General features: G+C 43.7%; 1 protein-coding gene across 1 annotated transcript in view; it reads left to right on the top strand.

The window, feature by feature from the left end:
- cubn (cubilin (intrinsic factor-cobalamin receptor)) overlaps positions 1 to 13,349 on the top strand; it is a 392,255-nt gene that overhangs the window by 360,280 nt on the left and 18,626 nt on the right. The window contains 3 exon segments of the mRNA XM_072254425.1: positions 3,264 to 3,326; positions 9,325 to 9,424; positions 12,599 to 12,692. Of these exon segments, the coding sequence (XP_072110526.1) occupies positions 3,264 to 3,326; positions 9,325 to 9,424; positions 12,599 to 12,692 (257 nt within the window).

Genomic DNA, 13,349 nt, shown 5'->3' with positions numbered 1-13,349 from the left:
AGGCAGATGTAGGGTATATAGTCAACATGTTTTTCTTTTAGTAGGAGTTTCCAAAACAAGAAGACATGGGTATAAGGTGAGGGTAAGGAATTTTAAAGGTGATTGTGGGTAAATCTTTTCAGAGTGGCTGATATCTAGAAGTCACTGCCAGAAGAGATGGTGGAGTCTAATAAAGTTTACAAGACAGGCACTTAAGTAGACAAGTGACAGAGGCACACAGATCTAATTAATACAGTCAAATGGGCAAAACGAATGGCAAGGTATGATAGGTCGAAGGGCCCATTTTCATGCTCTGCGATTCTATGACTCTATAATAACAGAAAATATGCTGGAGAACAGTCAGCAGGCCCGTCAGCTTTTGTGTAAAGAGAAACAGGGTTAATATGAGAAGAGAAATCAAGCTGTGTAGAAGATGACGAAGGGGTGGATAGATCAAAAGACACATCTCTGAAAAGGTATGGTCAGTTTTACCCTGATGATTATTTATAAGCGAGATCAACTGATTAATAAAGGTAATAAGAGAGAGAACATGGTTCTTGATTCATAAAAGCAATGAAATCAGGGCAATTAGAAAGTGAAGACAGATTTTTTTTTTGTTCCCTTTGTTCTGTCCATCCCTCCCTGGACCTCCCTGCACATACATTAACTTGTTTTTGCTCCTTCCTAATTCTAATGAAGATTCTTCAACCTGAAAGATTAACTCAATTTTTCTGTCCACAGATGCTGCCTGACCTGATAAGTTTTTTCAGCACTTTCTGTCTTAATTTCAGATTTCCAAAATCTGCAGTTGTTTTTTTTTAACAGGCCTACTGCCCCCAGAATTACTAGGACATGAGCTAAGCCTATTTTTATAGTATATTTCTGTTATTTGCCCTTCATTTTAATAATTATGCACTAGAGGTGACTTCTGGGCACAAACATCAGGAATTGCTGTCCAGGCAGAGAATAGTTCTCCAACCAGTTTTCTTCTGCCATGCATGAGGATTGGCCCTATTTATATGTGTTCCTATCCTAAGGTTGTCATAGCTGGGGTGGTAGTGGGGATAAGCTCCCACTACCTATAAAGTGTTCCAAATGGCGTGCGTCTCTAACAGCCTCTGACAACCAAGTCCAACTCTTGGCCTTCACGTGTGGCTTAGCTACTAGGCCCAGCAGAACTGTTTCTACTGACAAGAGAAGGGGCGAAGGTGGACCACTGGCACCTCAGAACCAGTTGCTTCGGGTGGGGGGGGGGGGTTGTCAGCCTTGGATGGCAGCCCACTTCGGAGAGGGAAAACTCTGATATTAAACATCCACTGCCTTGTGGCCATACCCATCCATGGGAAAGACTTCAGGAGTAAACCCTGAGGAAGGTATCTGGAGCCGGGGTCCCTAAGGAAGTTTGAAGTTGTGTGACGGAGTCTAGAATTACCCCCATGAACTCTGCTTTTGAAAGAGAGAGAGATAGAGTTGTGGAACACAGACACCTTGTTAAAAAGGGAGAGAGAGGCAAAGACTGCTCACAGTTTGTTTATACTTTCTGCAAGGACACTGGCAGCTCCAACTTCTTACAGAGAGAGAAGGGAGGAGCTGCTTGATGGACAGCTGGTGTTCAGCACGGTGAGATAAATAGGTCAGCTGTTAGACATACAGACACGTGGTTTTGGACGCTGAATGAGCTTTGTTGTGCCCACAGAAAAGGTGGGTTTTGGAGGCTCGATCAGTGGCTCTCGCAGTGTGAAAAGGGTGTGACCGGTGGGGAGTTATTAGTGTCCAACCCTCGCCTGGGTTGATAATTCCACCACAGAAGAATGGTCCCCTTTGTTGTGGTCACAGTCGGTGACTTCCAAAGGACTTCGGAGGACAATGGGAAGATTGACGGCATCAGCTCACCTGAAGACTCAAATCTCTCCACCCCCTCCCTCTCTCTCTCTCTCTCTCTCTCTCTCTCCATCACTACTCAACTCAATACGACGAACTGAACTGAACTTTACTCATCTTTGTAAGACTATCTATTTACCCCTAGACTCGAAGAAGCTTGGTTTTCATATATTTCCACACTTATTTATATATAATCATTGCTAACCTGTTTGACATATCTGCATTTATATTACTGTATTGTATAGTTACTAATAAATACCATTAGTTAATAGCAATACTGGACCCCAAAGTGTTTTCCATTTCTGCTGGTTCTTTAATCTGTCACAGGGTACGTGACAATTGTTTATAACTTTATTTTGGCAACCTCTGCGGCGACTCTGGTGCCAAGCTGTATTGGTGCTTGCCCTTCCCTTGGACTACATAAGTGACGTGGAGAGGGGGCACCTGCTGCATGGGGAACAGCTGCTTCTTCAAGTCATCCCACCCAGGCTTGCGCCCTGGAGAGGACATAGTCCGCCAGAGGCGCAGACCCATAATCCCCTGGGATTGACGGCTGCCTCAAAGAAATTGGTATTCAATATAAATATAAAGTTCAGCTAAAAATATTGTCTTTGACCAAAGTCAACAGCCATTTCATTAAAGTCATTTCATACCCAGAGTGGTTTTAATCTTCATAGATCGATGCTAATCAGTGTTACACAAATACTTTAGTCACTAAGGGCTGCACAGCTGAAATAAACAATATTTATTCAACGGAGTCCAGAATGGCTCCCACAAATTGGAAGGGAGCAAGTTTAAATCTAACTCTTAAAAAAGGAGAAAGCATGAATAAAATGGACTACAAGAGAAATAATATTTTAACTCAGGTAAGTCCAAAGTGGTAGTGATGCATTTTGTGAAGTTATAGAATCACAGAGCAATACAATACAGATACAGACTGTTTGGCCCAATAACTTCCTGCTGACCTAGCTAGCCCCAATTTTCTGCACTTGACCCATATCTCTCTCAGCCCTGCCCCTCCATGTACCTATCTGAGTGCTACTTAAATGATACCATTGTACCTGCCTCTATCACTTCTTCCAGCAACTCATTGCCTACTCACCACCCCATGTACAATAAAGTTGTCCCTCAGGTCCCTTTTAAATCTTTCCTCTCTCACTATAAACCTATGCCCCCTAGCTTTGGACTCCCCTACCCGGGGGAAAAGACTGTTATCATCCACTTTATCTATGCCACTTATAATTTTAAACGTTTCTATAAGAGCCATTGATCTCCTATATTGCAAGGAATATAGAGCTAGCCTAGCTAACCATTCCCTATAACTTAGACCCTCTAGTCCCAGCAACAACCTTGTAAATTCTTTCTGCATTCTTTCCAGTTTAACTACATCTTTCTTATAACAGCTGACAAGTGCAACTTCACCAACAAGTGCAACTTCACCAACAACTTATATAACACTGAAATAAGTATGTTCTGACTCTTACACTCGGTGCACTGACTAATGAAGACGAGCATACTGAATGTATTCTTCACCACCCTGTTGACCTGCAATGCTTGTTTTAATGAATTCCTAAGTACTTGTACTCCTAAGTCCCACTATTCCAGTGCCCTATCATTCATAGTATGTTTTCTGCTGTTTTGACTTTAAAAATGATTATCTCATACATATCTGTATTCATTTGCCAATCTTCAGCCCACTTCCCTAACTGATCAAGATCCCCCTGTAACCTACATAGCTTCCTTCATAGCAACACCTTAAAAATTCGATTGATCCACAAGCTTACTGATCAAGCCTTGTGCATTCACATCCAAATCATTTATATAAATAGCAAATAACAAGTGTCCCAACACCAACTCCGGCAGCACACCACAAGTCACCAGCCTCTGTTCTGAGATACAACTATTAACCACCATCCTCTGCTTCTCACCTCCAAGCCAGTTTTGTGTCTACATAACTGGATCTTCCTGGATTCTATGGAATCAAATGTTCCAAATCAGTCTACCATGCAAGACCTGTCAAAAATCTTCCTAAAGTCCAAACAGACAACATCACTGCCCAATCCTCTTCTATTATTTTGATTACTTCTTCAAATAACTCATAGAGGTTCATCAAACATGACTTTCTACTCACAAATCCAAGCTAACTCCGCCTGATCAGACTCTATCCAAATGCTGGTAGATCTCTCCAGTAATATCTCCACTACATTTCAGCCTGACCAGCCTGCAGTTCCCAGGCTTGTCCTTGCTTCCCTTTTTAAACAACAAACATCAGCCTCCTTCCAGATTTTGGAAGCTTCACCAATGGCAATTATGAATCAAATATCTCAGCAAGGACCTCTGCAATTTCTTCTCTAGCTTCCCACAAAATCCAAAGATGTATTTGGTCAGGGCTAGAGAATTTATCCACCTTAATGCACAGTAAAGCTGCAAACATGTCTTCCCTGGTAATACGAACATCGTCCAAAACATCTCCATTTGTTTTCCTTATCTCTTGAGCAACCACGATTTTCTCCTCAGTAAACACCAAGGAGAAATACTCATTAAAGATCCCACCCTTCTCCTGTGGTTCAAGCCATGAGTAGCCCTGCTGATCTCAAAGGGCATCTACTCTCTCTTTAGTCACCTTATATTCTTAACATAGCTATAGAACCTCTTGAGAATTTCCTTAACCCCATCTACTAGATCAATCTCATACCCTCCTTATTTCTTTCTTAGGGATATTTTAATCTTTTTATAGTCATCAAGGGATTCACTTGATCTCAACCTTCTAAATATAATGTAAATTTTCTTCATTTTCTTGATCAGAGCATCAATACCTCAAATCAGCCAAGATTCCCTCAACTTGCCAGGTTTAGTCTTCACCTTGACAGTAACATGCTGATCCTGGACACTAGCTATCACAATCTCCTACTTGCCATCTGTTTCTTGTTAAACCAAGGCAGGATACACAGAGAGAATGACAGAGCCCTGATAGTGTTGTTAAAAAGAGAGACCTTGGGTTATAGATACATAGTTCCCCAAAAGAGACAACGCAGGTTGACAAGATGGTGAAGAAGGCACGTGGCACACTTGTCTTCATCGAATGTGTGGTATTAAGTACAAGAGTTGGGATGTCATATTGTAGTTGAACAAAATATTGGTATGACTACACTTAGATTACTGTGTGCTGTTCTGGTCACTACACTATAGAAAACATGTGATTAAGATAGAGAAGGTGCAGAAAAGATTCACAAGGACATAATAAATACCTGGATGGGAGGGCTTGAATTAAATGAAGAGACTGCAGAGGCAGAGACTGTGTTTCCTGCAACGAAGTAAGGCTGATGATGATGCCATCCATCTGTCTCGAAAGACAATGGAGTTTTGTAAGCCTGGCCAGAAGGTATGGAAATCCTGGGATGCCCAGTCGTCAATGGGTTTGGTCCAAAGGAAAACAAAGCAATATGTTGGGCACCAGCTTGGCTGCAGGAGTTGCTGGAAGGATGTTCAGTGACGTCCAGCTGCCTCAGGGGCTCCACGCTAGATTTTCTGTCTGGGTTTACTCCCGTAGCCTTCGTCTCTCCTGAGGCTGCCAACAAGGCAGTGGGCCTGTTTACCCACAGCTGGGAAGGTTGAATTGTGATACAGGTTTCCCCCGCCATCCGAAGGTAGAGCGTTCCTATGAAAAGGTTCGTAAGCCGGAATGTCGTAAAGCGAAGAAGCAATTACCATTTATTTTTATCGGAAACATTTGTGAGCGTTCGCAGACCCAAAAGTAACCTACCAAATCATGCCAAATAACACATAAAACCTAAAATAACAGTAACATATAGTAAAAACGGGAATGATATGATAAATACATAGCCTATATAAAGTAGAAATACTTCTCTACAATCATTGCCTGCACTGTCCTCCGTAGCGAAAACCTCACGCAAGCGCTCTCGGCAGAAACACTCCTCTCCAGTAATCTTTAAGCTATGAAGCTGCCAAATCATACCAAATAATGCATAAAAATACACAGCTGATATAAAGTAGAAATAATATACGTACATGTCCCTGATGAGTACTTCACGAACCTTGGTTTTCACCCTCAGCCGGGACAGACTGAACAGCCTCCCGTCCGATCTGGTGTGGAGGTAGACACCATCAGTTGACGTTCTAAGGGTGTGCTTCAGCATGCCTGCGAAGAGGATGTCAAACAGGGTGGGGGCAAGCACACAGCCCTGCTTCACACCGCTGCGGATGTTGAAGGCCTGCGAAGAAGAGCCGTCGAACTGAACGATGCCCTTTGTGTCTGTGTGGAATAACTGAACTATCCTGAGGAGCCTCGGGGGACAACCCATCCTGGCGAGGATTTTGAACAGACCGTCTCTGCTCACAAGGTCAAAGGCCTTCGTAAGGTCAATGAAAGTGACGTAGAGTGGTTGCCTTTGCTCTCTGCATTTCTCTTGTATCTGTCGAAAGGAGGAGATCTGTCGATCGTAGAGAGTTCTGACCTGAAACCGCACTGAGACTCGGGAAATACCCTTTTGGCTATTTTCTGCAGTCTGTTCAGGACCACGCGGGCGAAGACCTTCCCAACGATGCTCGCAAGGATATTCCCCTGTAGCTGTTACAGTCGGTTCTGTCCTCTTTGTTCTTATATATGGTGTCAATGTTGCAGTCATGTTGTTTGCAGACGATGCTGCACTGGCAACACACTCTGAAGAGCAACTGCAACGCCTCATGGACAGCTTCTCTAGAGCCTGCCAGGACTTCAGCTGGACCATCAGCCTGAAGAAAACCAACGTGTTGGGCCAAGGCGTTGAACACCCCCCTGCCATTACCATCAACAACTACGAGCTGGAGGTAGTTCACGAGTTTACATACCTTGGCTCCATCATCACGGACAGCCTCTCCGTGGACCCCGAGATCAACAGACGGATTGGACGAGCAGCCTCAACTTTCGCCAGGCTGACAAAGAGAGTCTGGGAGAACAGAAAGCTGACGACGCACACCAAAGTTGCAGTCTACAGGGCCTGTGTCCTCAGCACACTGCTTTACGGCAGCGAGACCTGGAGCCTCTACTACAGACAAGAGCGGCGTCTCAACGCCTTCCACCTTAGCAGCCTGAGACGCATCCTGGACATCACGTGGACTGACCGAGTCACCAACAATGAGGTCCTGGCCCGCGCCCAGATACCCAGCCTCTTCACCCTGCTCCAACAATGCTGTCTCCGCTGGCTGGGCCACGTACACCACACGTCAGACGGGAGGATCCCGAAAGACCTGCTGTACGGGGAACTGGCCTCTGGCAAGAGAGCACAAGGGCGGCCCAATCTTCATTTCAAATACTTTTGCAAGAGAGACATGAAGTCACTGAAAACGAACATTGAGAGGTGGGAGGACATCGCAAGCGATCGCTCTCACTGGAGGCTGGAACTACACAGAGGTCTAAAAAGAGAAGAGAAGCTGAGGCTTGCTGCTGAAGAAAAGCGCACTCGTCGGAAAAACAGCACCAAGACAACACTGGAGGACAGTGCCTTCAAGTGCAGTCGCTGCAGCCAAGACTGTCACTCCCGTGTGGGACTCTACAGCCAACAGACGCTGCTCTAACACAGACTGAAGCAAGACTTTCCAGGCACAGATCCATGGTCTCGCAAGACCAACGGATGCCACCACCAATGTATGTACAGTGTAATATCACTTACCATAATCAGGAAGACAGCGCAGAGCACACTGATGATGGTGTGTTGGGCTGAGTCATCAGAGGTTGGGGTGGTGCAGTGGTCTCCAACCTTACAGGCCGCCGATCGATACCAATCTGCGAGTGGTACAGCGGTAGTCGGAATGCACCCAGCACATCTTTAAAAAAAAAGTCGAAATAAACAAGCTAATTAATTAGGTGCTGCCCGGCACATAAATGTCGGCCCAGATCTGAGGCGACGCAATCGGCAATTGCCTCTGATCTGGGCCGACATTTACGTGCTGGGCGGCACCTAATTAATTAGCTTGTTTATTTCAGCTTTTTTTCTTAAAGATGTGCTGGGTGCCTCCCGGCTACCGCTGCATTCTCCGCGAATTGATATCTGTCCGCGGCCCTGGATTGAGGTGGTGGGACACTGGGGTGTCATCTCATTGTTGTCTGTTTCCATCAGAGCAGGCAGATCATCTTCTTCTAGATGCCTGCCTCGATGTCAAAGGTCAAGGTTCATCATCTGCTGTGGCCGATGTGGAAGGCTTGAAAAATGACAGTATGCTTCACTGCTAGCCTCGCGCATTTTTCTATCATACAGTTCTTTGTAAGCACTCAAACCATCATGCAAATATGCCCTAAACCAACGTACCCTTTGAAAATTAAAGTCGTACTTTATCATTGCAGTGAAAATCTCACGCAGTTGCTTCACATTCAGTTCCTGGATGACTTCACTTTCCGTCCGTTCGCTACTACATTCAGGTTCGATTGTTATCCTTTCCTCTTCCAATTGCATCAGCTCTTCAGCTACCAGTTCTTGGCCATGGGATGTCAAAACCTCTTCAACATCATCTTCATCAACTTCCATAAGCCAAACTCACTTTGTGCTTGCTTCGTTCACCACGATCGAAACGCTTAATTATGTCTAGTTTTATGCTAAGTGTAACACCCTTACAAACTCTTTTAGGCTTTTCCAATACCTTAGAACTCATTTTGCAAACGGATGCTCACAGGCACGTGATTAAGCAATGCGGGCTAGAATGCAGTTCCAAATCCAGGGGAGGAGCGGCTGCTCGGGGCGCTCGCTGCTTTTTTTTGTGCGCTACCTTTTATCGCGCGCTACTTTTTTCACGCACTGCCTTTTTCCGTAACAGTGAAAACACCTTCTGTTAGAGAGAACAGGTAACTAATGTAGGTCTTTCGTAACAGTGAGGTTTCGTAAAGCGAACGTTTGAGAAGTGGGGGACACGTGCATAGTGGAAGTTCACAAAATTATGAGAAGCATAAACAGAGTTGATAGCCCATTTCTGTTTCCCATGGTAACGGTGTCTAAAACTAAAGGTCATAGGTTCAAGGTGGGAGGAAGGTGGGGGCTGGATATATTGAATGAACTTTCAGGAGATGGTTGAGGAAGTTACAATTATAACATTGAAAATATTTGGACAGGTACATGATTAGGAAAGGCTTCAAAGGATCAAGATGGCCAAGCTGCAATGACAATATTCTCAGAAAGGCTCATACTTGGGTGGTTTTTAGGTTTGTAGGGATGGTTTAGGGGACAGCACGGGGAGATAGAGGTCAGTTTAAGGTTTAGAGACAAGGGATCAGGGGAGTTAGAGGTCAGGCCAGAGTTGAGGTCATATCACACCATGGCTGAAAGCCAGCAATCCCCATAGACTGATGTCAGGTAAGCAAGTGCTGTGGAGAAAGACCAGTCCATATTGTCAATGAACGTGGTCAGCAGGCATCATAGACGAAGGCTCATAACCCCCAGGTTGCTGTTTCTGGGATCATTTAGTCTGTGTGTGCAGGAGACACAGGGCTGGTGACCCCACAAGTTGGTAAATCCTGGGCGTCAGAGGTCTGTATGAGACAAGTGTTCAAGGTCTGCAGTTCGGGGTACCATTATCGGTGAGTCTTGGCAGTGGAGGTTTGATGGTCAAAGCCCTGGGTCATAATGTCTGGAAGTCAGAGGCTAGATGTCTGTGAGTCCACAAGTCCACTGGAGGCTGGAGGTCTGGTTGCGGCCTATCCTGAGGTTGTTAGCCTGTCTGTGTGTGTGAGATGATGGGTGGGTGGGAGTGAGGAAAGCGGCTTGTTTTGCTGTTAGGCTTTGTCGCTTTTGTCATTGTTGTTGCTTGTGTTGTTCTGAGCATTGTTGGTATGCTACGTTGGCACCAAAATGAGTGCTTACACTTGTGGGCTGCCCCCAGCGCAACCTTAAGTTGTGTTGGCCATTAATGCAAATGACACATTTCACAGGATGTTTCAAAGTACATATGATAAATAAATGGATCTGACTCTGGATAGAATGTAAAAAGCAAGAAAATGGGATTAGTTTAAATGGTCATCTTGGCCAGTGTGGATGATATATCCCACATCATGAAGACCCTGGAGAGACTTGTTCTGGAGCGGCTCCGGCCTATGGTCAGGCCACACTTAGATCCCCTCCAGTTCGCCTACCAGCCCCGACTAGGAGTTGAGGATACCATCGTCTACCTGCTGAACCGTGTCTACGCCCACCTGGACAAGCCAGTGAGCAGCACTGTGAGGGTCATGTTTTTTGACTTCTCCAGTGCGTTCAACACCATCCGCCCTGCTCTGCTGGGGGAGAAGCTGTCAGCGATGCAGGTGGATGCCTCCCTGGTGTCATGGATTCTTGATTACCTGACTGGCAGACCACAGTACGTGTGCTTGCAACACTGTGTGTCCGACAGAGTGATCAGCAGTACTGGGGCTCCACAGGGTACTGTCTTGTCTCCATTTCTCTTCACCATTTACACCTTAGACTTCAACTACTGCACAGAGTCTTGTCATCTTCAGAAGTTTTCGGATGACTCTGCCATAGTTGGATGCATCAGCAAGGGAGATGAGGCTGAGTGCAGGGCTACAGTAGGAAACTTTGTCACATGGTGTGAGCAGAATTATCTGCAGCTTAATGTGAAAAAGACTAAGGAGCTGGTGGTAGACCTGAGGAGAGCTAAGGTACCGGTGACCCCTGTTTCCATCCAGGGGGTCAGTGTGGACATGGTGGAGGATTACAAATACCTGGGGATACGAATTGACAATAAACTGGACTGGTCAAAGAACACTGAGGCTGTCTACAAGAAGGGTCAGAGCCGTCTCTATTTCCTGAGGAGACTGAGGTCCTTTAACATCTGCCAGATGATGCTGAGGATGTTCTACGAGTCTGTGGTGGCCAGTGCTATCATGTTTGCTGTTGTGTGCTGAGGCAGCAGGCTGAGGGTGGCAGACACCAACAGAGTCAACAAACTCATTTGTAAGGCCAGTGATGTTGTGGGGATGGAACTGGACTCTCTCACGGTGGTGTCTGAAAAGAGGATGCTGTTCAAGCCATCTTGGACAATGTCTCCCATCCACTACATAATGTACTGGGTGGGCACAGGAGTACATTCAGCCAGAGACTCATTCCACCGAGATGGAACACAGACCGTCATAGGAAGTCATTCCTGCCTTTGGCCATCAAACTTTACAACTCCTCCCTTGGAAGATCAGACACCCTGAGCCAATAGGCTGGTCCTGGACTTATTTCATACTTTACTGGCATAATTTACATATTACTATTTAACTATCTATGGTTCTATTACTATTTATTATTTATGGTGCAACTGTAACAAAAAACAATTTCCCCCAGGATCAATAAAGTATGACTATGACTATGTGCCAAAGAGTCTGTTCCATGGTGTACAACCCTATACATCTCTGAATCTATGACTGCTTAACTACCTGTCTATGTTTCTCTTAACTTTATATACTACCAGCTCGCTAGTCAGCCTTCAGCAAATACAATCCAAATTTAGTCAAGCTCTCCTTGTAGCCAATGTAGTCTGAATAAAGCAACTCTAGTCCAGGCAACATCCTGATAATCCTTTTTTGCTCCCTCTCCAAAGCTTCCACATCCTTTCTATAATGCAGCAACCAGAATCGTACACAATACTCCAAATGTGATCTAACCAAAGTTTTATACAGCTGCAATATGACTTCACAACTTTTGTATTCAATTTCCCAACTGATAAAAGCAAGTATATTATAAGCCTTCTTCAGGCTTCTTTGCTACCCATTTTCCCTCTGTGCATCTGTGCTTGTAAATTACCTACCATTTACCAAATTCACTAATTACATAACAGCCTGCGGACATTTCACATGAACTATTTTACACACCCCATTGAACCAGAATTGCAATTGATGAGTTACTAACTAAGCACCAATTTAGGATTGAGTTTAATAGCCAGAAAATTATGTGCAAATTAGGCAAATTTATACAGTGATAATTTTTGTACACTTTATTCAGACTACTGAACCACTAATCAGAAAAATTTTAAAAAACTAAAACTGCTGGAAAAACTCTGTATAACGAAGGGTCTTCAATCTTAAATATTACTTTGCTTACTCTCCATAGGTGCTGCCCAACCTGTGGAGTGTTTCCAGCATCTGGAGTTTAAAAAAAAATTAATAAGCAAAGAATGTGGATTTCAATTGCACAATGGCAGTTAGAGAATTTAATTTTGTTCAGATCTGAAAAGAAAAAGCACCATGAGTCAAACTTGCAGAAAGTAGTAGTAAATACAGTATATAAATTCAAAACCAATCTCTTCCACTACCTTGCCTTCATAAATCTCATATACTCTCTGAAAGATCCAGACAAGTCAGTCATTAGAACAGGCAAACTAGAGATGGATAATAAGTCTCACATTTTCCAGTGACATTTGCCTCTGGGTGAACTCATATTGCTATTGCCAGTTTTATCAAAATGTTTTAAAAATTTTATAAAAACAGTTGAAGGAAATCTGAAGCAAGGGGTCTTTGGTCACGTGCAAATTTATGCAGAATGTAGCTACCACTTTCAATGAAGACAGTGATGAAAGCAAGAAACAGATGAAATTCATAGATAATTAGCAATCAAAAATGAGTTTTTATACATCTTTGTATTTAAAATGTGTATTTTTTTTCTATTTAGTGCATTTTATATTTATAAGTATTTTTCAGGTTGTAGCAGACAATATAACCATACATATGGTTATCTTGAGAGTCCTGACTGGTCCAACATCCATCCATGTAATTTAGATTGTACAATCACCCTGACAGCCCCAGACAATTACAAAATCTCCCTCTCCTGGATATCAAAGGCCAAGACCAATGTAACAATGACTACTTAGAGGTGAGACACCTACCTGTTATTTGTTATATTGTTAGCTGATTATTTATCGGGACAGCAGGTGGAGCATAATTTTATAAAACAATCCTGACGTCACCCCAAACTTACATATTTTCTACTTACATATTTACATAATTCTATTTTTATGCTGGTCCTATACTAATTACAAAGTGAACTATGGGAAGTAATTACTAGAGAGAAGCTTTAGAAAAGAGCACCTACTGAAAACAATCAGAAATCCTCTGCAACTTCCTTCCTCTTACACCCCTCAATGATCTGTTCCTCCATTTCCAGCTGACTATTGGGAAATCTGTAATATAATAGTTGTCACCCACATTTCTAAGCATTACCTGTATTACCTTAATTCAAGAACTTTCTAAGATGTTCTCCCTCATTACTGCAGTGATATTCTCTTTAAGCAATAATGCAATCCCCCCCCCTACTCTTCTACACACCTCCTGCCATCATTCCTGAAGCTTCTACATCCTTAATTGACAAGTTGCCAGTCCTGCTTTTCTTACAAGCATGTCTCAATGATTGCATGGAGCAGACCTTTAAATATCAGTGGTGTCCTCTTTTGATGCTGGAATCTATGACATACTCTAGGAGTACAATTATCATAACATAACATTCTACCAGGTGTCAGCATGTCATTGCATT

The sequence above is a fragment of the Mobula birostris genome, chromosome 3 (assembly GCF_030028105.1).
Source record: "Mobula birostris isolate sMobBir1 chromosome 3, sMobBir1.hap1, whole genome shotgun sequence".
In the NCBI taxonomy this organism is placed as follows: Eukaryota; Metazoa; Chordata; class Chondrichthyes; order Myliobatiformes; family Myliobatidae; genus Mobula; species Mobula birostris.
The sequence above is the reverse complement of the archived record's forward strand: the minus strand, read 5'-3'. Positions and strand labels throughout refer to the sequence as shown.